At 49.1% G+C, this 27,127-nt stretch overlaps 2 protein-coding genes across 4 annotated transcripts; both read left to right on the top strand.

The window, feature by feature from the left end:
- Positions 1 to 77: 77 nt before the first annotated feature.
- LOC116506108 (bis(5'-nucleosyl)-tetraphosphatase [asymmetrical]-like) lies at positions 78 to 6,740 on the top strand. Of its 3 annotated transcripts, XM_032213736.1 has the most exons (4): positions 81 to 181; positions 2,363 to 2,476; positions 3,592 to 3,803; positions 6,402 to 6,740. In XM_032213736.1, the coding sequence occupies exons 3-4, from the start codon at positions 3,668 to 3,670 to the stop codon at positions 6,713 to 6,715; spliced, it is 450 nt and encodes a 149-aa protein (XP_032069627.1). In that variant the 5' UTR covers positions 81 to 181; positions 2,363 to 2,476; positions 3,592 to 3,667; the 3' UTR covers positions 6,716 to 6,740. The 3 variants fall into 3 exon arrangements, with proteins under 3 accessions (XP_032069625.1, XP_032069627.1, XP_032069628.1); XM_032213734.1 differs by lacking the exon at positions 2,363 to 2,476 and having other exon boundaries at positions 78 to 181; XM_032213737.1 differs by lacking the exon at positions 2,363 to 2,476 and having other exon boundaries at positions 3,662 to 3,803.
- Positions 6,741 to 20,335: 13,595 nt separating this feature from the next.
- LOC116505494 lies at positions 20,336 to 26,766 on the top strand (the record flags this gene model as incomplete). The annotated part of the gene is made up of 2 exons (XM_032212741.1): positions 20,336 to 20,391; positions 21,071 to 26,766. A coding segment is annotated over exon 2 (5,244 nt), but the record flags the coding sequence as incomplete, so codon positions are not given.
- Positions 26,767 to 27,127: the final 361 nt, after the last annotated feature.

Consider the following 27,127-nt stretch of genomic DNA (forward strand, 5'->3'; position numbering starts at 1 on the left):
CTCAATACTGCCGGGTTGTGCCTTGCCCAATCGGAAGTCTCGGAACTGCTGAACTTCAACTCCCACAATTTGTCATCCAGCGTAATCCTAGGCCCGCAAGACTGTGGCATTCTGGGAGTTGAAGTCCAGCTTTCAGGAATCTGTTCATGCTGTTGTTTTTAAAGCAGGACTGCTTGGACAGGTATGCCGGGGTTCTCAGTGTGGTCCGCCGGGCTTGCAGGGGGCTGGGGGCTCAGCCTGGGGGTTCCCTGCTCGGCTGATGGCCTTTGTTCAGCTGAGCTCCCTATAAATTGTGGGTTGTTTTAGTGCAGTGTTTCTCAACCTTGGCACCTTGAAGATGTCTGGACTTCAACTCCCAGAATTCCCCAGCCAACATTCGCTGGCTGGGGAATTCTGGGAGTTGAAGTCCGGACATCTTCAAGTTGCCAAGGTTGAGAAACACTGTTTTAGTGCATCTGCTTGCAGTCACATTGATATTAATATTAAAATACGAATTGCTGTTAGAATTGCAGCAAAGGTTGCAACAGGAAGGTGGATCCCAGCTTAACCGGTAAAGAAACCCAGATCCGAAAGCTGTGAATTGGGAGGGAGGGCCTTGCATCAACCCCAATACAGCCCTTGTGATATAGTGGTTTAATTACCGGCTGGGCAAGCTGTGGCTTCGGAGCCGCATGTGGCTCTTTCATTCCCTCTGCTGCGGCTCCCTGCCGCTCCAATTTATGCGTCACAACCGCCAATGTGCGCCACTCGCTGGCATGCGATTTATGGAGCTTTTTGATCCTTTTAAGCCAACCATGGATAAATCCAAGAAAAGTTTCAGGAAAAAAAAAAAGGTTTAATTCAACTACATATGCTAGTTTTGTGGCTGCTCAGGAAATAGGCATGGGAAGGGTTTTGGGGGCTCCGGGTGTTTTCTTTTCTGTGGGAAACGGGTCCAAATGGCTCTTTTGAGTGTTTAAGGTTGCCGACCACCTGGCATAAGTAGACCCAGGTTCAAGACCCCTCTCAACTATGGCCCTCAATGGGTGACTTTGAGCCACTTACATACTTTCTACTGCAATGCGCTCTACATGGGGCAGCCCTTGAAGAGCATTCGGAGACTCCAGCTCGTCCAGAAAGCAGCCACGCGAGCGATTGTGGGTGCACCTCAGTACACCCACGTTGCACCTATCCTCCGCGAGCTGCACTGGTTACCGATTGGTCTCCGGATGCGCTTCAAAGTGCTAGTCGTAACTTATAAAGCCCTTCATGGTATTGGACCTGGGTACTTGAGAGACCACCTGCTGCCAATTACCTCCCAAAGACCCATTAGATCACACAGATTAGGCCTCCTCCGGGTTCCGTCTACCAGCCAATGCCACCTGGCTATTACCCGGGGGAGGGCCTTCTCTGTGGCAGCTCCGGCCCTTTGGAACGAGCTCCCTGCAGAGATTCGGACCCTCACCTCTCTCCAGGCTTTCCGAAAAGCCGTTAAAACCTGGCTGTGTCGGCAGGCCTGGGGTTGATGAGTTCCCTTCCCCTCTCGAAGCGTGTGGCTGTTGGTTGTTTTAAATTCCCTGTACTTTTTGTTGTAGTTCTTGTGTTTCCCTTCCCCTCCTTTGGGTTTGTGCGCCGCCCTGAGTCCCGCTGGGAATAGGGCGGCATATAAATAAAATGAACCTTGAACCTTGTGAAAAGGATCAATAGAAGAGGATATATGTAGTTCAGGGTTGAACTGTGGGGGTCCTTGGTGCTCTCTGAGCTTGGTAGTTGTTTTGCAGACGTTTCATGACCCAACTAGGTAACAACACCAGTGCTAGAAGGAAGTGGGATTGGTGGAGAAGAGAGGAGGAGGAGGAGGAGGAGGAGGATTGTGTGGTCCAGAGGTGGGTTCCTACCGGTTCGCACCAGTTCGGTAGAACCGGTTCGTCAAATCTACCGAACCGGTTAGAAGAGGTTCCACCAGTGGACCCGGAAAGCAGGCCACACCTACAGAAGACGTTCCAAAATTTTTTGAAACCCACCACTCACACACAGAGAGAGAGAGACAGACAGACAGACAGACAGACACAGAGAGAGAGAGAAAGAGAAAGAAAGGAAGAAATAAATAAAGAAAAAAGAAAGAAAAAGAGTGAGAGAGAGATGAAAGAAAAAAAGAAAAAAGGGACAGAGAGACAAAAGGAAGGAAAGAGAAAGAGAGAGAGAGAGAGAGAGAGAGAGAGAGAAAACACATGGCCGGCAAGCCACTCCCACCAGGTCACATGGCCGGCAAGCCACTCCCACAAAGGAGGCCACACCCACAGAGTAGGTTCCAAAAATTTTTTGAAACCCACCAGTGGCTGTGGTCCTTAGTATTCTCTGAGCTAGGTGGTTTTTCTTGCAGATATTTCACTGCCCAACATCATCAGTGCTGGAAGGGAGTGGAGACGGAGGAGGACCATGGATTCTAATGCTCTCTGAGCTTGATTTCCTTATGGACATTTCACGACCCAACTAGGTAACGTCATCAGTACCAGAAGGAAGTGGGGATTGTGGAGTGGAGGAGGAGGAAAACCATGGACTCTGAGGCTCCCCGAGCTTGGTGGTTTTCTTGCAGACGTTTCATGACCCAACTAGGGAACATCGCCAGGGCTAGAAAGGAATGGGATTTGCTCTCTCTTGATGTACTAGTAACTTATGTCAGTGTTGATGGAATAGAATAGAACAGAATTTTATTATTTGTATGCCGCCCTTCTCCGGGAGGACTCAGGGCGGCGAACAATTCAAGGGGGAAAAAAAGGGGGAACATAAAAAACAAAATACAAATAATAAAAGTAAACAACAGTCGCACAACCATACATGTCGAGAGGGGAGGGAACTCATCACCCCCAGGCCTGCTGGCAAAGCCAGGTTTTGACGGCTTTTCGGAAGGCCTGGAGAGAGGTGAGGGTCCGAATCCCTGCGGGGAGCTCATTCCAGAGGGCCGGAGCTGCCACAGAGAAGGCCCTCCCCCGGGTAATAGCCAGGTGGCATTGGCTGGTAGATGGCACCCGGAGGAGGCCAACCCTGTGAGATCTAATGGGTCTGTGGGAGGTAATTGGCAGCAGGCGGTCTCTCAAGTACCCAGATCCAATACCATGAAGGGCTTTTGGTAGCTCCTTGACTAAGGTGTTGCTTACTGCTTTATTGTTGGTCTAGTATTAATTAGACAGACAGACAGACAGGAGTAAATATTTGTAGCTCAGGGTTGAACTGTGGAGTCCTTGGTGCTCTCTGAGGTTGATTATTTTCCTGTAGACATTTCACTACTTACCTAGATAACATCATCAAGGTCAGAAGGGAGAGGGGGGATTGTGGAATGGAGGAGGATACAATACAATACAATAGCAGAGTTGGAAGGGACCTTGGAGGTCTTCTAGTCCAACCCCCTGCCCAGGCAGGAAACCCTATAGCGTTCCAGACAAATGGCTATCCAACAGGATGAACGTGGGGTCCTTAGTACTCTCCGAGCTTGGTGGTTTTCTTGCAGACGTTTCATTACCCAAGTAGATAACGTCATCAGTGCTAAGGCTTGTGAAACGTCTTTGGTGAATGGAGCCTTCAGATCTATTTCTTGCCTTTGTCTCCACCCAGGTTGTGGGGTGGCCTGCTCTGCCCCCTGTCCCTCGGCTAACCCACCTCCTTTGTGTTCCTTTTGGGTAAGCGCATCATGAGCTTAAGAGCCTGTGGCTTGATTATCTTCAGGAGGTTACCCAAGGCATGTGCTACTACAGCTGCGGACGGCCACGTTGAGTACCTCCTTCTGCAAACCTCATATGGCACCCATCACTGGACACCCCCAAAAGGTGGGTCACTCCCTCTGCTGTCTGAAGGAGCTCTGCAGTTCTCAATAGATGTAGAGCTGCTGAGATGTTCCTGGGAGGCAGGGGTGGGGGTATCAGCCAATCAAGAAAGCATGCTGACTGGGGAATTCTGGGAGTTGAAGTCCACCCATCTTAAAGTCGGCCAGGTTGAAAAACACTGAGCTACATTTTGGGCATCAGATCTGGAGACGGTTCCTCCTCTCTATTTTCTTCAACTTTATTTTATTTTATTTTTTTTGCGGATGAATTTTTTTATTTTAAACACATAAACACATCAACAAAAACAAACACATGACTTAAAAACAACATAGGAACAATAAGTTCCATCGTATATCATACCGCAGTTCCGAATCGGTTTCTTTGCAGTTAGTGTTTTCCCTTCTATATGTTTCTATCTTGCCTTCATAATCTCCTTGTTCGTTATCCATTTTTATGTACATTTCTTTATTTATTTAAACTTAGCTACTTATGACCAGATATTATTTACCTATATTATGCTAAATATTTTTACTATCATTTGTTCTCTTACATACAGATTATAGATATACATTCACATAATTATTCTTTTTCTTTGCCATTCTTATATTATTATTATTCCATTTAAGAGGTTATAAGGTATAGTTTAGAATGCTTTGTTTGCCATCCTTCGCACCTGCTAAGACACCACCTTGTTTTCTCTTGTTTATTTTCTTCCATTTTAATCATTTATTATATGTTATATATATATTATATTACATTACATTACATTACATTACATTACATTACATTACATTACATTACATTACATTACATTACATTACTATATTATATTATATTATATTATATTATATTATATTATATTATATTATATTATATTATATTATATTATTATTATATTTTATTATATTTTATTTTATTATATTTATTACTATACAATACTATACATATATGTGTGTGTGTGTGTGTTGTATTTATGCTGATAAATAAACAAAGGGAGACTAGTATAGATCTATTTCAAGCTATTTAGCTCTCATCAGCTAGCCATACCCTTCCTGGGATTCGAACCTGGGCTGTATTACATATTAGGCAGATGTGTTAACCACTAAGCCACAAGGTTCTCCTCCTTTATCAGCTGAGCTAGGGAAATAGGTATGTATTTAGTGTCACAACCCCTGGTATGCCCAAATATGGGAGGAAGCCTACTGCTTCCTTTCTCTGTCTATCGGCTCGTCACAAGAGACCATCCAGACAGAAACTCAATATGGATGGTCTCTTGTGACGAGCCGATAGACAGAGAAAGGAAGCAGTAGGCTTCCTCCCATATTTGGGCATACCAGGGGTTGTGACACTAAATACATACCTACCTACCTACCTACCTACCTACCTACCTACCTACCTACTTACCTATCTATCTATCTATCTATCTATCTATCTATCTATCTATCTATCTATCTATCTATCTATCTATGCTGGTCTTGTTGTAGTCGGGTCTTTTCCCGTGTAAGATTGAGATTGCCTTGGCAACGTTTCGGTGAGGTCTCACTCACCATCTTCAGGCTGGATTTTGGGCTTAAAGCTTGGTCGGAGCTGCCATCTTTCTATAAATCTTGGGAGGGGGGAGTGCTGGCAGCACTCTACACTCTCCCCCACCAAGATTTATAGAAAGCCCAAAACCCACCCTGAAGATGGCGAGTGAATCCTCGCCAAAACATTGCCAAGACAATCTCAATCTTACATGGGAAAAGACCCGAATACAACAAGACCAGCATACCTACTCCTGTGAAAATCTACGAAAACAAATATATATTATAGGTAGCTAAAGGGAGCAAACATGCCTAATACTCCTTCCTCTTCCTGTTTCCACTACCCAGGGTTTAACTGAGAAAGAGGCACTCATCCACCCATCTGGCTTTCATGCCTAAAATGGGACTATAACTCTCCATCTCCTGGTGATTGGCCCAAAGTCATCCAGGTGGCTTTCGTGCGAAAGGCGAGACTAGAACTCTCCGTCTCCTAATGCTTGGCCCAAAATCACCCAGATGGCTTTCATGCCAAAGGCGGGACTAGAACTCTCCATCTCCTGGTGATTGGCCCAAAGTCACCCAGTCAGCTCTCATGCCTAAGGCGGGACTAGAACTCTCAAAGTCACCCAGCTGGCTATCATGGCTCAGGTGGCTAGGAGTCTCTGTCTCCTAGTGATTGGCCAAAAGTCACCCAGGTGGCTTTCACGCCAAAGGCGGGACTAGAACTCTCCATCTCCTGGTGATTGGCCCAAAGTCACCCAGTCAGCTCTCATGCCTAAGGCGGGACTAGAACTCTCAAAGTCACCCAGATGGCTATCATGGCTCAGGTGGCTAGGAGTCTCTGTCTCCTAGTGATTGGCCAAAAGTCACCCAGGTGGCTTTCACGCCAAAGGCGGGACTAGAACTCTCCATCTCCTGGTGATTGGCCCAAAGTCAGCCAGCATATCAAGAAAGCATGCTAGCTGGGGAATTCTGGGAGTTGAAGTCCACCCATCTTGCCACGTCGTTCTAGAATCTCACGGAAGGAGGGTGGGGGGCTGTCCTGTTCTGAACCCCCTGCTTTGTCTTCTTTCCTCAGGCCACGTGGACCCCGGGGAAGATGACCTTCGCACAGCCCTGCGAGAGACCCAGGAAGAGGCTGGGCTGACCTCCGTCCAGTTCACCATCCTGGAAGGCTTTAAGAAGGAACTGAATTACGTTGTCAGAGGCAAACCCAAAACGGTGGTCTACTGGCTGGCCGAGCTGAAGGACCAGGACACGGAGGTCAAGCTTTCTTCAGAGCACCAGGCCTTCCGCTGGCTGACCCTCACTGAGGCCTGCAGACTTGCCGAGTACGAGGACATGCAAGGCACCCTCCGAGAGGCTCATCTCTTCCTCTCTGCCAAAGAATAAACTTCCTCCCGTGGGAATATTTGGGGAGATGTTTCACTGCTGTTCTTTCAAGTCTTATGAGCAACATTTCTCAACTTCGGCCCCTTAAAGGTGGGTGGACTTCAACGCCCAGAATTCCAAGCTTGGCTGTTTCCTTGCAGACGTTTCACCATCCAACTAGGTAACATCATCAGTGCTAGGGAGGTTGAGGTTTGCTCCCAGCTTATGCAGGATAAGCTCCTGTGTATAAATAGAGAGCAAACTCTACTTCTTTGTAGCGTTGATGATGTTCCCTACTTGGGTCACGAAACTTCTGCAAGAAACAAGGAGGGCCAGGAAGCACCAAGGACCCTACAATCTTTCCTCCTCCAACCTCTCTTCCTTCTAGCCCTGATAATGTTCCCTAGTTGGGTCGTGAAACGTCTGCAAGAAAACCAGCAAGCTCAGAGGGCACTAAGGACCCCGTAGTCCTTTTCCTCCTCCTCCTGCTCTTCACATCTTTCTAGCCCTGATAATGTTCTCTAGTTGGGCCATGAAACACCTGCATGAAAACAACCAATTTCAGAGAGCACCAAACACTCCACATTTTCCTCCTCCTCTCCACAACCCCCTCTTCCTTCCACCACTGCTGATGATGTTCCCTAGTTGGGTCGTGAAACGTCTGCAAGAAAAAAACCAAGCTCAGAGAGCACCAAAGACCCCACAATCCCCCTCCAGCCCCTCTGCCTGTTAGCCCTGATGATGATGTTCCTAGTTGGGTCACATCTCCAAGAAAACAACCAGGCTCCGAGAGCATCAAGGAGCCCACATTCTGGAGTTAGTGCATACCTCCGGAAGGTGCCACGTGGAGGAAGGCCCTACCCAGAAATGGACTTTCTGAGTTCACCCCAAAAAGCTCTTACAGGTGGACTCTGATTCTTGCTCTGTCCATTTGCTAGGACCTCTGGGTGAGGTCCTAGGCAGAAGATCCCTCAAAGGACCTGCCTCCAGTGGTAGAAGCTCCAGGATAAGCTGGGATCAATGACAGGAGATGATGCCACGTCTCTCTTCTGTTGTGGCCCAGCAGGAGCCGTTGGAGCTGCCACCAGACTCCGACAGCGAGGGGCCCTATGAGTCGGCTCTGGAGGACGTGGAGGACCCTGGACAGGGTTCCGACTCCGAGCAGGGTGCAGAGAGGCTGGTTGGCCACCAGGAGGCACCTGAGCCTTGGCCCAGTGGGGAGGAGACAAGGGAGAGTGATCCGGAAGCCAGTAGTGAGTTGTTCCTGGATGCCCGGCACCGAAGAGCTAATAGGCGTCAGGAAGAGTTGCACAGTTACAGGAGGTAATTGCACTCAGCTGGTGGTCATTAGGCTCCTCTCCAGACTATAAAAGGACTGCTTGTGCACATGCCCTTTTGCAGAAGTCAACGCAGGAACTAATGTGGGAGAACATTATTGTGAGCTTGCCAGGCTGGATTGCTGCCGCGGCTTATCTGTGCCGGTTTGCTGCCAAGGACCTGTTTGTCTGTTAATTAAATGCCGTAACTTATCTTTGGCTCGGAGTGTGCTTTGGTGTGGAATGAGGGGGGGTCAGAACACTCTCCTTCTGAGACTCACGGGGGCCACAGCGTTTAAGAGCTTTTTGGGTGAATCCAGCTAGATCGTGGGTCCTCAAACTACGGCCCGCAGGCCACATGTGGCCCGCTGATGCTATTAACCTGGCCCACACAGTACCACGAGGCTGCCCTCCCCCACACATCGCCCCGTGCACCCTTTGGCCGAGCGCAGGACTCACCTCCCCGAGGCCCACGGGCTGGAACTGAAGGAGAGGCCAACAATTTTGGCCTGCAGAGACATTCTGGAGGCGGGGGAGGTGAAAAATGGGGTGCACAGACACCCCAGGAGGCCGAACAACAGGCTGTTTTTGCCCTGCAAAATGCTTCTGGAGGTGGGGGTGTGAAAAAAGGGGGCCCACAGACGGGCAAAAATGGCCTGTTTTTCACCTCCCTCCCCTCCAAAATATAGATACACACACACATATATATATATGTTGTATTTGTGCTGATAAATAAATAAAGGGAGACTAGTATAGATTTATTTCAAGCTATTTAGCTCTCATCAGCTAGCCATATATGTGTGTGTGTGTGTGTGTGTGTGTGTGTGTTTGTATGTATGTATGTATGTATGTAAGTATTTAAGTATATATACTTAAAGTCACAACCCCTGGTATGCCCAAGTATGGGAGGAAGGTCACACTTCCACTCTCTGTCATTAGGCTCGTCACAAGAGCCTAATGACAGAGAGTGGAAGTGTGACCTTCCTCCCATACCTTGGGCATACCAGGGGTTGTGACTTTAAGTATATACCTCCCACCCTGGCTGGCTGATAAGGAGTCGTTCTCTGTAGCTCAAATGGTTAACTCCCTGCCTGGGAGGCAATGGAGCACAGGTTCGATTCCCAAACATGGGTTATGGCTAGCTGATGAGAGCTAAATAGCTTGAAATAGATCTATACTAGTCTCCCTTTATTTATTTATCAGCATAAATATAACTAAATATATATATATATATATTATATATATATATATATATAATATATATATATATATATATATATATATATATACACACACACAACACACACATACACACAAAGACCCATTAGATTGCACAGGGTCGGCCTCCTCCGGGTTCCGTCTAACCAGCCAATGCCACCTGGCTACTACCCGGGGGAGGGCCTTCTCTGTGGCAGCTCCGGCCCTGTGGAACGAACTCCCCGCAGAGATTCGGACCTCACCTCTCTCCAGGCTTTCCGCAAAGCTGTTAAAACCTGGCTGTGCCGGCAGGCCTGGGGTGATGAGTTCCCCTCCCCTCTCGACTTGTGTGGCTCTGTGATTCTTGGTTGTTTTAATTACTTGTATTGTACTTTGTGTTCCCTTCCCCCTTGAGTTGTTTTGCTGCCCTGAGTCCCTCCCGGAATAGGGCGGCATATAAATAAAACAACCTCAACCTAACCTATCATCTATCCAGTCTGTCTTCTCGTCCATCTATCGTTTATCCTCTCTCTGTCTATATATATTCCATCTATTCATCCACTATCTTCCTCTCCATACTACATTGCAATCCATCCATCCATCCCATCCATAGTCTCTATCTATCTATCTATCTATCTATCTATCTATCTATCTATCTATCATCTATCCTGTCTGTCTCTCGTCCATCTATCGTTTATCTCTCTCTCTGTCTTATATTATCTCCATCTATTCATTCCAATCTCCATCTCCCTACATACATTGCAATCCATCATCCATCCATCCATCCATCCATAGTCCTGTCTCTCTCTCTCTCTCTCTCTATCTATCTATCTAGCTATTCATCTATCTATCTATCTATCTATCTATCTATCTATCATCTAATCCTGTCTGTCTCTCGTCCAGCTATCGTTTTATCTCTCTCTCTGTCTTATATATATCCATCTATTCATCCATATCTCCCTCTCCATACATACATTGCAATCCTCCATCCATCCATCCATCCATCCACTCCATCCATCCATCTATCTATCTATCTATCTATCTATCTATCTATCTATCTATCTATCTATCTACTCTCTCTCTCTCTCCTCTCTCTCTTAATCCCCTGGAAAGGGCCAGCAGAGTACCTCCACAATGTTGTCAAGAGTTCTCCATGGATTTCCGTGTCTAGCAGTTGAGTGTGAATTGGTGGAGACCTTGTCTTTCTCTGGGTAGTAAGAACCTGGGGCCTCTCTCTGTCACACCCAACAACTCCCCGGGTCAGCAGCCCCAAAGGCTGGACAGGCGAAAGGAAAGCTTTGAGAGCCACTCTTAACTTTGCAGCTTGGTCCCTTCTCCCCTTCCCCCTCTCTGAATAGATTCCAGCATGGAATGGGTGGGTGGGTAACAGGGGGAAGTAAAGTGGGGACGTGTTTGACTGGTGTCCTAAAACAGATCACACCACTAGAGCCATCCAGCCTGTCCAACAGGGTCTCCTGATTTCCTAGAGGTGCGGGGATATTTCTGCCCCAGAGAATTGTTCACACAAAAGAGATGCTCATTGGAGACTTCATGTCCTTTCCTCCTTTACTAGCAGTTGATGGGGTGGGGGAGGGGAGGGGAGGGGAGGGAGGGAGTCCATCGCTGGGACAAGGCCAAGGCTGACCTAATTTTGTTGCTGCATTACAATCTCAGTCCTTGCAGAATTGCCCAGGAAGCCCTGGCTGTAACTACATACATGATCGGTGCTCTGAAGACCTCTCCAAAGGCTCCAGGCAATGGGGCACCCCAAAGTCCCCTTCAAGCAGGGCAGCTTCAGTCATGAGGTGGGGGAAATGGACACGCAGTAGGCAGTGCTGGGTTCCAGCTCCCGTTGCAACTGTTGCAATGGGGCCGGGCGTCCACCGCATGCGCATGTATGCATACCCACCACCCGCAATGCTCCACCTGCTCGGCGGAGAGCAGCCGGGCAGGTGGGCCCTCCGGAACGGTACCTGTGCTCCCAGCAGCCACCAGTACGCCTGTACGGGGGGTACCGGTCGTATCCACCACTGCCCGTAGGGGTGTCCAACCGGGGCAACTTTAGGCCTTGTGTACTTCAGTTCCAGATATCTAAGGCAGTGTTTCCCAACCTTAGCAACTTGAAGATGTCCGGACTTCAACTCCCAGAATTCCCCAGCCAGCGAATGCTGGCTGTTCTGGCAGGCCTGGGGCTGTTGACCTTAGTGTTAAGGTCCAGCCCCTATTAGAACGTATGTGTGTTGTGAATTTTAAACTATTTTTTTACTTATTTTGCTTTTCTTTTTTTCTTTCGTTGTAAGCCGCCCGGACTCCTCCAGGATTGGGCAGCCTATAAATTTAATAAATGAAATAAATGAAATGAAGAAATATTAAGAACTCTCGTTCTCCCATAAAAATTTCTCCCTCCCTGTCAAGCTCCCAAAACCAAGAAAGGATGATTCTTCTAAGCAGATTCGTTTCTTGTTCCTCGCCTATAGAGAAAGTCTTGCCAGACTAAATTTACTTGCACCACTAAAGGTATACTCCGGGAACTATTAAGGAGCAGCTGTCTTCATCCTCTTTCTCTCACACAAATTATCTGAACTGAGTTGCCTCTTGCCCCTCTGAAATGCAGCCCCTCCCTCCTGGGAATCCAGATTTTATTCCTTCAATAAGCCAGCTGCAATCATGATATAGAACAGAGGCCTTCAAACTTGGCAGCTTTAAGACTTGTGGACTTCCACTCCCAGAATTCTCCAGCCAGCTATGCTTTAAGACTTGTGGGCTATGCTGGCTGGAGAATTCTGGGAGTTGAAGTCCACAAGTCTTAAAGCTGCCAAGTTTGCAGACTCCTGTAGGAAGTTAGCACCCAGCCCTCTCCTAGAAAAATGAAATATCCTGGGAAATATTGAAAAGCAGCAGAATATTATATTTCCCTGAATCAGAAATAAATAAACATGTTTTTAGGCAGGAAACAGACTCACTCTTAATAGCCCCCACCTTTTTCAATGGGTCATTAGAGGCCCTGAGTTAGTTTACATAACAAAGATAAGATTAGCCTTCTACAGAAACTCACTTGTCTGAAATGGTATAGGGTCTCCTGCTGAGCAGGGGGCTGGACTAGAAGACCTCCAAGGTCCCTCCCAGCTCTGTAATTCTGTTAGTAAGAGACAACTCACTACATGGCCTCTGGGAACTCAACCAAACTTGGACCCAAAACACAGCCTAGAGAGTTGTCCCTGCATGGCCCCATGGGAGTCTGACAACCATTCAAAATACAAGCTCATGATCAAAGGCCAGAGAGGGCATAAAGCCGGGAACTTTCAGCATTTGCTCTTTTTTCTTCTTCACCCAACATTTGGAAGCATGGGATAGCAATAGCAATAGCAGTTAGACTTATATACCGCTTCATAGGGCTTTCAGCCCTCTCTAAGCGGTTTACAGAGTCAGCATATCGCCCCCACAGTCTGGGTCCTCATTTCACCCACCTCGGAAGGGTGGAAGGCTGAGTCAACCCTGAGCCGGTGAGATTAGAACCGCTGAGCTGCAGATAACAGTCAGCTGAAGTGGCCTGCAGTACTGCACCCTAACCACTGCGCCACCTCGGCTCCCTTTTCTGCTCAGGAACTCAAGCCATGTGGCCCTGTCCACCATTAAACCGTCTTTCCAAGCAGCCTCCATGTTCCCAGTGTCTTTTCCCCCACTTGGAGCTGAACCCAGAAGGACGTTTCTTCCAACATCCTGATGTAGGAGATGGTCAGGCGGAATCCGAGGGAGGGAGGGGTCAAGCATGTCATCATTCTAAGAGATCTAACTTCAGCCCTCCTTGAATCCCACTGCCTCTTATCTACCACCAATTGTCGGGTTCAGATTCTTGTAGAGAGCCAGCGTGGCATAAACTGGACTCGTTTCAACAGCCTTGCTTCCCGATTTCTTGTGCCTGACATACCCTGCTACAGCTCTCTCTTGAACCCACACCCTCTAGGGAAGGAGGTCTACCCTCAGGTGGCTTTTATTGTTAGGAAATATTGACAGAATAGTGTTGTGGATGGGTTTGAAGGGATCACAGGAGCCAAGGAATAGCCAGTAAGATGGAATTTATTATACATAAGCAAGGTGACAGCGATTCAAATTCTAACAGACCCCGCCCCAGTATTATAAGACATGTAACAACCCAAATAACCAATCAGAGCCAGGTACTGCACAGCAACTGCCAATCAGAGGAGCCTAGCTGCTTCTTGGAGGCTAGCAACAGCCTCTAATGCCCCTGGGCCAATTAGGGCTCAGCAGAGTGGTTGCTGGCCCTTTCCAATGTATCTGAATACACAACACCCCTTCCCCCAGATTAGTGATGGGGGGGGGGTGGAAGACACCCAATTATAACAAGCAACTTTGAGATTTACTTTTGCATTATCCCCCAGGTTAAGAGAATATTTTTATTTATTTACATTTCAACAGCAGTTCCCCCAATTTAATTGATTCATCCCAACCGCAGTTCCTTCAATGAGCTATTACCAGTGTGTGCGTGGTTTACTTTAAGAAGCAATTCAGATTTCACTCCCTTCCCTCCAGCTAATTATTCACATTACGTTTCGTTTCTCCTTCCCTCCAGCTAAGTACACTTTATTCTTTATTAGCTCACTTTCACATTCTTCCCTTTCCCCCCAGCTAATTGTTTGCATCACGTTTCTCCTGTTAATTTCTTTGCATTACGTTTCTCCTGTTAATTTCTTTGCATTACGTTTCTCCTGTTAATTTCTTTGCATCACGTTTCTCCTGTTAATTTCTTTGCATTACGTTTCTCCTGTTAATTTCTTTGCATTACGTTTCTCCTGTTAATTTCTTTGCATTCACGTTCTCCTGTTAATTTCTTTGCATCACGTTTCTCCTTCCCTCCAGTTGCTTTACACAATTCCCAATTCCATTTCTCCCTTTCCCTCCAGCTGCTTTATTCACGTTTTATTTTATTTAAAATTCCCCCCTCCTTTACTGCGCATGCCCAACAGACCCCAAAGAGTGTTTTTTCCCAGTCCTGGCTTGCAGAACGGCCCTGGAGGCGGCTCGCGGCTTGCTGATAGCCCTCACGGAGGTGGGGACTGGGGGCAGCATGGAGACCGGTGAGGCAGGCAGGAGGGATTCCAGGCCCCTGGAGGCAGCTAAGACAGCGCGGAGGTCTAGGACAGTGATGGGCAACCTTTTTGGCGTGGTGTGTCAAAAATTGGCAAAAAATCGAGCATAACTCACGTTGTGTGTCACTTCTACAAAAACATAATTTTGCCATTTTTTTCTATAATGCCATACATCTCGCTCCATGTCTCTTGAAAGGGTCGGCCACTGCCACTACCACTCCTTTACTTAACCTTTGTTTTTTATTTTTGGGTGCTCCATCAGTGGGCCAGTGACAGCAGATAGAATTATAGATAGCCAATGCTAATGGCGCTCACAGTTCCCGTTGGCACTCCGCTGTTCCCTGCTGTGGTGTGGTCATAACCGACAGTCCCAGGAGTAGACTCTCTGTGCCGGCCTGACTGGAGAGAGGCGCGCACTGTTCCCGCGCTCCTCTCCTGCGGGTCCTCCCTCGCCGCGCTGATGACGTGTGTGCGCACGGCACGCACGCCTTACCAGCAGCCCCTGCGCTCAGAAAGGGGCAGCGGCGATACAGTAAGTGAGTGTGGGGGGGGAGATCACACGTCGTCCCCCCCATTCCTCCAGCACAGATTCTTTCATCCTCGGCGGCCGTGCAGGAGCCGAGGATGAATCGCATGAAATCCTGTGCGTGTCACCCCAAATGGCTACGCGTGTCAGCACTGACACGCGTGTCATAGGTTCGCCATCACTGGTCTAGGAGGAGCGTTGAGAGAGGCTCCTTGGCTCCCCGCTGGGAAGCAGACTCGCGGGGAGGCAGGGAGGGGCGGCTTTCCCTCAAGGCAGAGAACGGAGCTAGCAGGCAGCACAGGAGGGAATGACAGCTTCCCAGCATCAGGAGGCTTTGGCCGGAGGAGAGGCACAGCGGCAAGGCTCGGGGTGGCCGTGGAGGCAGGCGCGGAGGCCGCGGAGACATCGGGGCCCTTCTGGGAGGCGCGGAGGCCGTAGAGGCATCGGGAGGCCGAGGAGGCTGGCGCGGAGGCCGCGGAGCAAGGCAGGAGACGGATGGCAGGGACACGCTCCTGTCCTCCTCCTCCTTCCTTCTCTCTCTCCCCGGGTCAGGCAGGCATCGCAGGGAGGCATTCGTGCCCTGGAGGCATCGGGGAGACTGGGAAAGCGACCTCAATTCGGTGCGTGTCCGCAGTTTGAGGGACATTGATCTATTGGCGCGCCAGGAGTTTGAGAGTCGCAGGCAGCGTTTTGCAGGCAGACTTCGTGAGAAGGCAGGCAGTTCTTTGGAAGGCAACGAGGCTTTCCTTTTGGCAGGCTGGCTGGTGGGCAGCCTTAGCAGCAGAGAGGCAGGCAGACTTCGCAGGCAGGCTGAGTTGCCGGATCGCCACGCAGTTTGGCGATCGGCACGGCTGGCTGGCTCCGTGAGGTGCACAGACCACCCAACGACCTGGGGCCCAAACAGGACCAGCTGAGATTGGCTTCCGCAGACCGTGGCTCGTCCTCGGAGTGGCGTAGACCGGGGGGGGGGGGTCTGTATAGGAAGGAAGGAAGGAAAAAAGGAAGACAATGTTGAAATGGAAAAGAATATAAGGAAGAAAATGGAAATAACTTAGGAAGGAAGGAAGGAAGGAAGGAAGGAAGGAAGGAAGGAATTGCACTTAATATTGAAGGAAAAGAGAATGAAGGAAAAAGTATTGGAAGGATTGAAAGAAGGAAGGAGGAACAAAGAATTACACTTAATATTGAAATGGAAAAGAAAATATAATGAATGAAAGAAGAAGTAGGAAGGAAGGGAAGGAAGGAAGGAAGGAAGAAACAAAGACTGTTGAAACAGAAAAGATAATATAAGGAAGAAAATGGAAAGACGTATAGGAAGGAAGGAAGGAAAAAAGGAAGACAATGTTGAAATGGAAAAGAATATAGGAAGAAAATGGAAATAACTTAGGAAGGAAGGAAAGGAAGGAAGGAAGGAAGGAGTTGCACTTAATATTGAAGGAAAAGAGAATGAAGGAAAAAGTATTGGAAGGATTGAAAGAAGGAAGGAGGAACAAAGAATTACCTTAATATTGAAATGGAAAAGAAAATATAATGAATGAAAGAAGAAGTATAGGAAGGAAGGGAAGGAAGGAAGAAACAAAGACTGTTGAAACAGAAAAGATAATATAAGGAAGAAAATGGAAAGACGTATAGGAAGGAAGGAAGGAAAAAGGAAGACAATGTTGAAATGGAAAAGAATATAAGGAAGAAAATGGAAAAAATTATAGGAAGAAAGGAAGAAATGTACTAATATTGAAACAGACAAGGGAATGAAGGAAAAAAATATTGGAAGGATTGAAAGAACAAGGTTTTCCTTGTATGGGATTGATAGTGTCATTCTTAAATTGATTCCCCAAATTTTTCCCATTTGTCTAGTTCAATGTTATAGCCAAAGTTCTGTGCCCATTTTATCATTGGTCTTTTACAGTTTCCAATTTCCTCTTCCATTTGATACTCAAGAGGAATTTGTATATTTTCCCTAGCATCTTTCTGTCCAGACTTTGAATAATTTTATTCAATTTGTGTGGTTCTGTTTCAATACCATATATTTTAGTGTCTTTATTGTATTTAGTTTTAATTTGGAGGTAGGTTAGCCAGTCACCTTTCATATTCTGATCTGCCAATTCTTCATTGTTTTTAAATTTCCCTATCTGTCAATTAGATCTCTGTATCTTAGAATTTTGTTCCAATCTGTAAAATTTGGGTGTGTCGTTCTTTCTGTTGGTGATAGCCAATTTGGGGTTTTCACATAGTGGATTTTTTGATTTTGAGCCATTGTTGCAGTAAAGTTCTAATTAAATGATTTTGAAAGTATTTGTGCGTTTTATGTTTGTCATTCATTCCATAAGAAATTATGCCAGCCTGCCTGCAGGTCATGGCCTTCTAAGATCAGAATTCTTTTATTCTTTAACTCAATCCAATCCTTCATCATTGTCATTGTTACTGCAGTTGCGTATATATAGGCTCCCTGTGTGCTTCCATCCATCCCTACGAAGATCTGCTGACTCTGCCTGCCTGCTGGTAAGTGAGCTGGGTTTTTTCTTTTATTTTTTAATGTATTTTAAAATAATATTTTATTTATTGTGCATATGATTTTTAAAAATAGTGTTATTCTGTGTTGATTCTTTTTTTAAATTGTCTTAAACTATTTAAAAAAAGATTCTATCCAAAATAAATTGAAACAAGCCATTTTTAAAATTTCTATGCACAATACTTTGAAATGGACTCAGGAGTCATGATTGACACTGAGTGAATTTGCACTTTTAATAATCAGGAAGATACAATGGCATTGAAAAAAGTGACTGATGACCATTTTTCACACTTAGCGACCGTTGCGACCATTTTTCACACTTAGTGACCGTTGCAGCATCCTCATGGTCACGTGATCAAAATTTTGTTTGGCAACAGATTCGTATTTATGCTGGTTTCAGTGTCCTGGGGTGACCTTTTGAAGGCTCTCCTCCGGGTAGTTGCCAGCCGACATTGGCCGGCTGATGGAATTCGGAGGAGGCCTAATCTATGGGATCGTATCGGCCTAGTGGAGGTAATTGGCCCACGCCTGGAGCGCCAGGGTGCTCCGTCAGCCGTGGCTTCTGCTCCAGAGAACCCAGAGGCTTCCAAAGGTTCCTTTGGATTGTTGGTTCTAGAGAGGGATGGAAAACAAATCCTTTGTGATGCAGCGTGGAATGCTCTCCGTGGCCATGCAGGAGGAGAGGCATTGTGGAGAAGGGAGGCTCCAAGGATCTCCAGCTCTGGCTTGCAAAGATGGCTCCTCCTCCCCCCAGCTGCGTCCTTCTCCGCTGGACGGCTGCTTCGCCCTGTGCAGCACCATCACCCTGGCCCTGCTCTCTTTCCCTTTCTCAGCAAGCGCAGCCCAGGAGGGCTCTTGGCCTGGGCTCTTCCCCGGGGCTGGAAAAGAATTCGGCCTTTGACCAGGGAATCGGGAGCCCCCAGGGACCTGCCCTCCTGGAGGCGGCTGGTGAGTCCTCTGCCCCCCCCTTTAGGGCTGCCCCACTGAGCAGGGACTGGGAGGGGGCCTTCCAGCATCCGTCACACTTATATTTTTTTATTTAAAAAGTTTTTTTTATTAAACACACATTAAAACATTGGAGAGAGTGTAACCGTCCTGGCAATTCTTTGCCTTACACACTAGAATATAAAGTTAAAAATTATAACCACCATGCTTATTTACAATTGGTCTAGTCAGTATTTACAAATACAAAGATATCGTATTTCCCTCCACGTTGCTTTGACATTTTCACTATTATAATTTCATAGACAATTCTAATCTCCATTCTATAAATCTTAGTCATCGCTTATTTTGGGTCTCCCCATTTTTGTTCCAACCATTGATAAAATTTATCCCAGATCTTGTAATATTCTGATTCGTCTTTCTTCTTCAATTCCCACGTCGATTTATCCATGTCAGCACAAATCAGAATTTTCCTAATCACTTCCTCTTCTTGTGGAATTTCCCTGTTTTCTACTTTTGGGCAAAGCATTCTTGCTGCCATAATAATATACCCCTTGTTATGTTTATGTTTATGATTCCAAAAGAAATAGTTCTGGTTTGAATTCTCTTCCTCTTTGGTTAACTCTTATCAGCCACCTTTGAATTTTCTGCCAATATTCTTTTTTTTTGGCACGACCACACAGATGACAGTATGTGCCTGATTCGTAATCACGTTTCCAACAATTTGCCGCTAAATTTCTAAACATTTTGGTTATTCTTTCGTGTGGGGGGCATCAGTCACTCTTACGATGGCCTGGCTGTGTGAAGGAGATGCTGCAGCACGGGGGCTTCCCAATTTCAAGAAATGGTACCCACCACCGGGGAGAAAGGCCCCGTCAGCTGACCTTATTTGTTAGTAGCTAATTTTAGGTACAGGGATCCCATTTTGCTTGGATTCAGAGCAGGGGAATTGGAATTGAGGGCTCAGCAGTTCCTTCCACATGTTATGGTTTAACATTGGAAAAAAAATACAAAAAACCAGCTTGCACTTCACACACACACACACACACACACACACACACACACAGAGAGAGAGAGAGAGAGAGAGAGAGAGAGAGGAGAGAGAGAGAGACTAACAATAACAGAGTTGGAAGGGGCCTTGGAGGTCTTCTAGTCCAGTGGTTCCCAAACTTGGCAACTTTTAAGACTTGTGGACTTCAACTCCCAGAGTTCTCCAGCCAGCAGAGCTGGGAGTTGAAGTCCACAAGTCTTAAAGTTGCCAAGTTTGGGAACCACTGTTCTAGTCCAACCCCCTGCTCTTGCAGGAGACCCTATGCCATTCTAGATCAACGGCTGTCCAATCTCTTTTTCAAAACTTTTAGTGCCCTTCCACTGGTTCATTGTTCTCACTGCTAGGACTTGCTTCATTCCTCGTTGCTTCTCTCCTTGATTAGTTGCTTCTCCTCCTGACTTCTCCTGCTTAGGAGAATAGGTCAAACCCCCCCCCCCCTCTTCTTTATGGCAGCCCCTCAATTATTGAAAGATGCTATCTTGTCACCCCTGCTAATTCTTTCCCTTAAACTAGGCACACACCCAATTCCTGCAACTGTTCTTCATATCTTTTAACCCCCTAATCTTTTTTGCTGCTCTTCTCTGCACTCTTTCCACAGTCTCAACATCTTTTTTAATATTGTGGCAGACACACACACACACACACACACACACACACACACGTTTGTATCCTGATTGCCTTTAGTTAGACTGGCAATTTGTCAGTTTTGTTCGCCAGTATACTTTGACCCCATTAAGAAGTCCTGAGGGCAGAAGTCCATTGTATTTGTGGACTCATAGGTGAAATGACCTTGCTTGCCTCCTGTTCCTGGAGAGAATCCACCTTGGTGGTCACCAAAGGTCAACCCCAACCTAGTGGATCATCATCATCACAATCGCCATTTCCTTGACCGGGATTGAGAAGGTGTTCCACACAAACCCAGCCAGGGAAAGGAGAACATCCAGCCTCTTCCCATGGAGTAACTGCCTTCTCTCCTGTCTTCCGTAGGATCATCGTCTGGAAGGCAGAGGTCCACCCCACGAGGCAGTTCTTGACCAAGGCGAAGAAGGTAAGCCTAGTCAACCCAAGTCAGTGAACCCTAAAGGTGCCAGAATTGCCCTATCTGGCAGGGACCTTCCGGTCCGGCGTTTAGCTTAGAGACCCACCAGCCTTGCCAGAACTCCAGACACGACATCTTCTGCAGGGCCTTAGAGCTGATGGAGGCTACAGGGACCGTTCCCTCGACTGGACCAAAGAACAGGCTTCTTGCACCAAGACTGGAAGTCCTCCAGAAAGGTTCACATGTTCTTAGCTGAGTGGAGGGAAGAGCCCAGGAGGGGATGTTCCTGGAGAAGCAAAACATGGGTGGTATTTACCTACTTTGGGTCATGAAATATTTGCAAGAAAACAACTAAGCTCAGAGAGCACCAAGCACCCCACAGTCCTCCTCTTCTTCTTCTTCCTCCTCCTCCTCCTCCTCCAATCTCCCTCCCTTCCAGCACTGATGATGCTACCTAGTCGGGTCATGAAACGTCTGCAAGAAAGCAACTCAGCCCAGAGAGCACCAAGGAGCCCTCAGGTGGCATTTTCCTTGCACGTAGGCAGTTTGTGCCACTGCAGCAATGAAATCCCAGCCAGCTGTTGGGGTAGAACATCAGGCGGGACTCGGGGGCTACAATAACTCTCCAGAGTTTCTTGATGACCGGATTCCCTAATGGGCCACTTAATCCTCTTCTTTCCTTGGGCAGGTTCCACTGGCTGGGAAGGAGAACCACAGCTTCACCAGTCGCCATGGAAAGAGAGCGGTCACTCGGCCACCACCATCCGCAGACTTCTGTGTGACAATGCCAGCTGTGCCTTATGTGCTCACGCAGCCAGGGAGGCAGAGAAGGTGGTGCACATCCAAAGACTGAAGCCTGAGAACCTTGTACTACGTAAACCATCACTCCCTACCACCTCTTATGTGGAACGCTCCAGCCTGCCAGCCATTTCTGGTTTGCAGGACAGTCCCATCTCCCCCCGCAGGAGGAGTGAGCCCCCTGTGCCTGAGATTGTGCGTCTCAGACACAGCCCCTTACTCAGGAAGAGGCAACGCCTTCCTAGAGATGGACCCCAGAGGAGGAAGCCCCTCCCTTCCAAATTACCAGGTGCAGACCCCTCCCCAAACCATGTCACGGACCTCAGGCGTCCTCACCTGCAGATGCCCAGTCAAAGGAAGAATAATTTCCGCACCATTGATGAGCAGGAGGATGAGGAAGATGAGTCTAGCAGTTCTTCAAGCGTGTCTGGTCCTCCTTACGCCAGCTGGGCAGGATATGGCCACTTTTCTGGTGCCTCCACTGTTCACAGCCAGAAGCACCGTACTCTTTGGAGACATCAGAAAACCTTCCATCCTCACGGAGATGATGGGTCCTCCAGTGAGACGGAGGCCTCTTCTAGCAGCGAAGGAGAAGGCCAGAGGGGAAGACACCTCCTTTCTGAAGAGGAACAGGATTTTCTGACCGCCTCTCTGACCATGTCCAGCAGCTCCAGGAAGACGGCATTTGTGACTATGGGGCTCCCCTTTGTCTCTGAAGCTGTTCTGGAGAAGTTGGAGCAACATTTGGTGGTGAAGAGGACTCAGAACGCAATTGGGCTGCCCGTGATCCTCCTCAGGTCCCTCAAGGCCTTTCTGCCCTTCGCTCCGAGTCCCCTTATTCGGTGGCCCCTGAAGAGAGAAGTAGTGGTGGTGACCAGGCCTCAGGTCCTCCCATTTAAGAGTGTGGCCACCAGAAGAAGACTGGAGCAGCACTTGAGAAAGAGGGCTCACCTCAAGCGCTGGGGGCTTCCAAGGATGATCCAAGAGGCCCTCAGGCACATGAAGACTGACTTCCACCCCATTGTTCCTGGGGTGGAAGGGCCTGATGAAGACAAGTCCCTGCGCTCAACGAAACATCCCCATTTAGCCTCCACAACTAGAGAGGCAACCTTGGACTACCTTCTCCACTCCAAGCCCAGGTTCCAGGTTCACATCGGGAAGAAGTTATTCCAAATTGCCCAGGAGGCCTTTCCTAAACGAGTGGAGCAGTCCCAGAAAATGAGCACCTCAGAGGAGAAGAAAGCAGTCCTTCCGAAGCTGATCAGATTATCCCCGAGGAGCCCCCAGGCACGTGGTGGGCCGAGCCTCGGTCTTCGGAGGAAGGCGGACAGTGTGGAGATGAACATCAAGTGCAAGCACATCCAACTCTTATGGCAGCTCCCTACTTTCTACTCCCAGTCCTTGTCCAAGATGGCTCCCAAGCCTTTTAATCTGCCAGTGACTCCACCTCGGGGGTTTGGCCCCTCTGAGTTTGGCCACACAGAGACCCCTTTCCTGCCCAGCTCTCAGCGGCAGCTCCTAGACTCCCATGTGCTCCGGAAGACGGTCCAGCACCAGTGGGGGCAGCTGAAGCTTGTGCAACAATCCCTCAGGCAGTTCCTCTCAGCCGCACCCTTCAGCCCTGCCACCCCAAAGGGTCCCCGAGTGGACGTCAAGGTGGCCTCAAGAAGCATGTTGCCTTTCGTCCCCTTGGAGGCCAACCGGAAGCTGGAGGACCACATCAAGAGGAAGATCATTGAGAGGCAGTGGGGGGTTCCCCAAAGGGTGATGAAGTCTCTCCAGATGTTCATGCCAATGCCCCCCAGTGTAGAGGAGATGGACGCAGAGAGCGAGGAGGAGAAGGTTGCAAGGAGGTCACCTTCTGTGAAGGATTCAGGTCTCCACAAGCTCCCCCAAGCCCTTCGGAAGCACGTGGCCCAAAAAGCTCTCAAGATTCACCTGGGAGAGCCTGGTCCGTTTTCCACGCTGCTTCAGATGGCGTCTCTCCGAGACAGAGAAGACGGCGCCCTCCCCAGAATTATCTCCCCTGGGACAAGGACTTTGCAGCTGCGACCCAAGGAACTCTGCTTCGTGGAGATGATGGCCCTGGAGCGTGTTGAACTTAACATCAGGCACAAAGACTTGGCTCGCAAGTGGGGGCTGGTCACTTTGTACCAAAAGTCCCTCTCCCACATGTTCACAGGTGTTGAATTTCAGGTCCCCCCTCCTCCCTTACCCAGAAGGGCCCTTGGGTTGGATATCAGCTCATCAGATACAGTCTTCATCAGCCAAGGAACCCGGGAAGATCTGGAGTGGCATGTCAGAAGGAAGAAGATGCAGCACACCTGGGGGCTGGTGAGTCTCGTCAAGAAATCCCTGCAGTTGTTTTTGCCAACTGCCCCGCGCTGGCACGCTGCAGGGCACACCGAGGTGATCACCCTCCCAGCTGAAATCACTTTCCTGAGGGATGCCAACCTACATGAGCTAGAGAAGAACATGAGGAAAAGAGTCGTGCTGCAGAGATGGCACCTGCCCAGGAGGCTCCGGGAGCCATTGAAGATGCTTGGCTCAGAGATGGCAGTGGTCTCAGGCCCAAGTCAAGAGGTGAAGGAGCCAAGAAGGAGGACGGCTTCTTCTCCACGTCAGCTGGAGGTCTTCCACCTGCCACCACAGGGGAAAGCCCTGGAGGAGGTGAAGGTCTCTCTGGAGAAGAAGCACATGGAGATATCGCTGGGGGTGATGCCTACAGTGGCCAGACTCTCTTGGCAGCATGCAACCTCCACACCAAGGAAGCCCCTGCCTAAGCTGATCCCTCCTGGCCATAACTTCCTCCAGCCACGTTGCCATTTCTTGCCCTTTGAACGCCCAGAAGATGTGGACCAGATTGAGCAGACCCTGAAGCACAAACGGCTGATGTTCCTCTGGGGCCTGACCACCCAGTACCTCGAAGCCCTGGGAGGGATGATGCCAAGACCACCTGAGGAGCGTCCTCTCCAGCCCAGATTGGCAGATCGCTTGGTCTTCTTAGAAGTGGAGACCCCCTTCCTCCAGGAGAATGTCAGAGGAACCTTTGAAGGACACATCCGCAGGAAGTGGCTGCAACACGAGTGGGGGCTGCCGGACGTGATCCAGAGGTCGCTCAGGGGCTTCATGGGAGGAGTTCCCTCCCCACTCTCCCCACAAAGTGTGTCTCAAGTGCAGATTCTACACGAGGAGTTGACCTTCCACCCTCAAGATTCCCGCCGGTTCCTGGAGCTCCATATCCGTAGAAGAAAGCATCAGCATCAGTGGGGGTTGCCCAAGAGGGTGCTAGAAGCCATGAAGGGGCTGGGGGTCGAGTCCATCACTGGTCCTCAGTCCAAGGAAATGCAAGAGGTAGATCAGAGTCAGGTGGGCCTGGGGACCTCTGAAGCAGTGGCCACCAATGGGGAGAAGGCACCTCATCACCCATCTCCAGAAGAGATGTCCCCGTCCGAGACCCTGTTCTTTAGTGGTGAGGTGGAGGAAAGGATCCAGATGTTCTCCCTTAAGAAGTGTGTGGAGGTGCATACAGGGGTCTTCCCAGGGGTGGCCAGGCAGTCCTGGCAGCGTCTCCCTCCTTCCAGAGCCCCCCTCCCCAAACCGGCTTCCCCGAGCTCCTGGACCCCACAGCCACGCAGAAAGCTCCTGCCCTTCGTGCACGCCGAAGACATTGACCGGTTGGAGCTGGGCATTTTGCGCCACCGCTTGGCCTCCCTTTGGGGCCTGGGCAGGGCCTACACGGGAGCCATAGCTGCCCTGCAGCCCAAGCTGCCCTCCAGCCACAGAAGACCCGGAGAAGAAGAGCTCTCCGAGGAGCAGATCCTCTCTCTGCAAGCGGAGGTCCGAGAGGCCCTAGAATTGCACGTCAGGAAGAAGAGGCTGGAGCACGGATGGGGCTTCCCCAGACTCATCCAGAAATCCCTGCAAGGCTTTATGGACAGACCTCCTGCCCAGCCGAGCCTTCAGAAGACGGACAGCTGTGCCCGCATCCTATGCCAGGTCCCAGCCTTCCTTCCTCCGAGCACCTGCACCCACCTGGAATCCCACATCCAGAGGTGGCATCTACAGCGACAGTGGCATTTGCCAGCAAAAGCTCCGGAGTCCCTTAAGCTTCTCCATCCTCGGCCTGCGTTAAGCCCGTCTGACATGAGGAGCAGTGAGGATGGGGACATTTCCCCCTACTGTTGTGGCCAGGGGGCTGTTTCTGAGCACCCCACTCTGGATTTGGGGTATTTCCAACCAGGAGGGGACATGGGAACTGCTGGCTCAGTGGAGGGCACCCCAGAGCGGGCTGAGGTTCTGTCTAAAATAGACGCCAAAGAGGTGAATCAACTTCAAATCTACTTGTGTAAGAAGAACGTGGAGGTCCAGTTGGAAGCAGTCCCAAATATTGCCTGGACCCAGAGCTCTTCAAGGCAACGCCTCCCCAAGCAGATCCCTCCTGGCCTCAGAATGTGGCAGCCCCGATCCTCCTCCCTGTCCTTCTTCCATGCAGGGGAGGTGGAGCGGATCGAAATGGCCATTCGTTGCCACCATCTCCTATCCTTGTGGAGCTTGGGAATGAGCTACGTGGATGTTCTGAGTGCTTTGCCCTTCGCGCCATTCTCCAAGCCTTTCAGGCTGAGAGGGACCAGCATTGAATTCTCAGAGGTCCAAACATCCTTCCTCCAGGAGCAGGAAAGGCAAGGGCTAGAATGTCATGTGGTGAAGAAGAAGATCCACCATGCTTGGGGCCTCCCGGTTCTTGTCCAGAAATCGATGAAGGCCTTCATGCAAGAACTTCCCATGCCCCCCACCCCACAAAGGAACCCAACTGATGTCCATGTTATGCACCAGGAGCCATCTTTCCTTCCCCAAGTTGTCTACAGCCGCTTGGAGTTCCATGTCCAGAAGATAAACTTCCAGCGGCGATGGAGGCTACCCAGGAAGGCATTAAAATCCCTCGGGATGCTCTGCCCAACAGGTGATGATGCTGAGGCGGAGAGGCCACTAACGTCCCATCTTGATCAAACCTGGAGGAACCTCCCCAGAGGTCCCAGCTTGGAGACTCCTTCAGTAGGTTGGCCTGGAGGAGCAAAGAGCACGGAACGGGCCCCCGGGAGGAAAAGTGATGTATTAGGGATTTTGGACCCTCTGAACCTGAGGAGGCTACAGATTCATCTGGCTAAGAAACATTTGGAGGTCCACTACGGGGTTCTTCCAACTGTTGCCAAGGCCTCCCTTGGCCTTGCAGATGTCTACTCAAAGCAGCCCCTTCCTAAGCCGATCCTTTCTGGCCAGGGGCTGCTACGGCCTCGCAATCTTTCCCCGCTTACTGTGTCTCCAGAAGACAAGGATCGCTTGGAGTGGGTGGTCCAGAGAAACCGTTTTGCTTTCTTGTGGGGGATTGGCCTGAGATACAGGGAGGCCCTTGCCGGAATGATGCCCCCATTTACCTCCCCATTCCCCAGGCCCAGGCTGCCACAGGCGGATTTCTCAGAGACGCAGATGTTCTTCCTCCAGATGGAGGACAGAGAAGCCCTAGAGGACCACATCAAGAAGAAAAGGATACAGGAATTCCTGGGGGCGTGGCCTGTTGCCGAGGAGGGCTCCTCCGAGCTCCTCAGAGATCTGGTCTGTATATCTAAATAAAATCATAGATAGCACCCCTTTTTGGCTAAGAAAGGGGCAGGGAGGGTAGCTCCGTAGACTAGGGTCTATTCGTAAGCCACAGCCTTTTTCTTTTTTTGGCTGTGGAAGAGATTAGATCCAGCCGAAGCGGAGCTTTTATCTCCGGCCATTTCTTCTCAGCTGCCTTTTTTTTTTTTTGGCAGCCCCAGACAGGCTAGCCCCCCCCAGGACAAAACAAAGTTTTTTTCAAGCTAGATTTGATACGGGAGGGTACCACCCCTGTGAGATTTATGCTTTTATTACTATCTTAAATACCAGCACCATTCGTCTTAAAGAC

This window comes from Thamnophis elegans, chromosome 3 (genome assembly GCF_009769535.1).
Source record: "Thamnophis elegans isolate rThaEle1 chromosome 3, rThaEle1.pri, whole genome shotgun sequence".
Taxonomy (NCBI): domain Eukaryota; kingdom Metazoa; phylum Chordata; class Lepidosauria; order Squamata; family Colubridae; genus Thamnophis; species Thamnophis elegans.

Bases quoted from the DNA above. Each gene is read 5' to 3' on its own strand.
- LOC116506108 (XM_032213734.1), top strand. From the start codon at position 3,668: ATGAGCTTAAGAGCCTGTGGCTTGATTATCTTCAGGAGGTTACCCAAG. The intron at 3,804-6,401 runs GTGGGTCACTCC...TTCTTTCCTCAG, and splicing joins TCACTGGACACCCCCAAAAG to GCCACGTGGACCCCGGGGAA.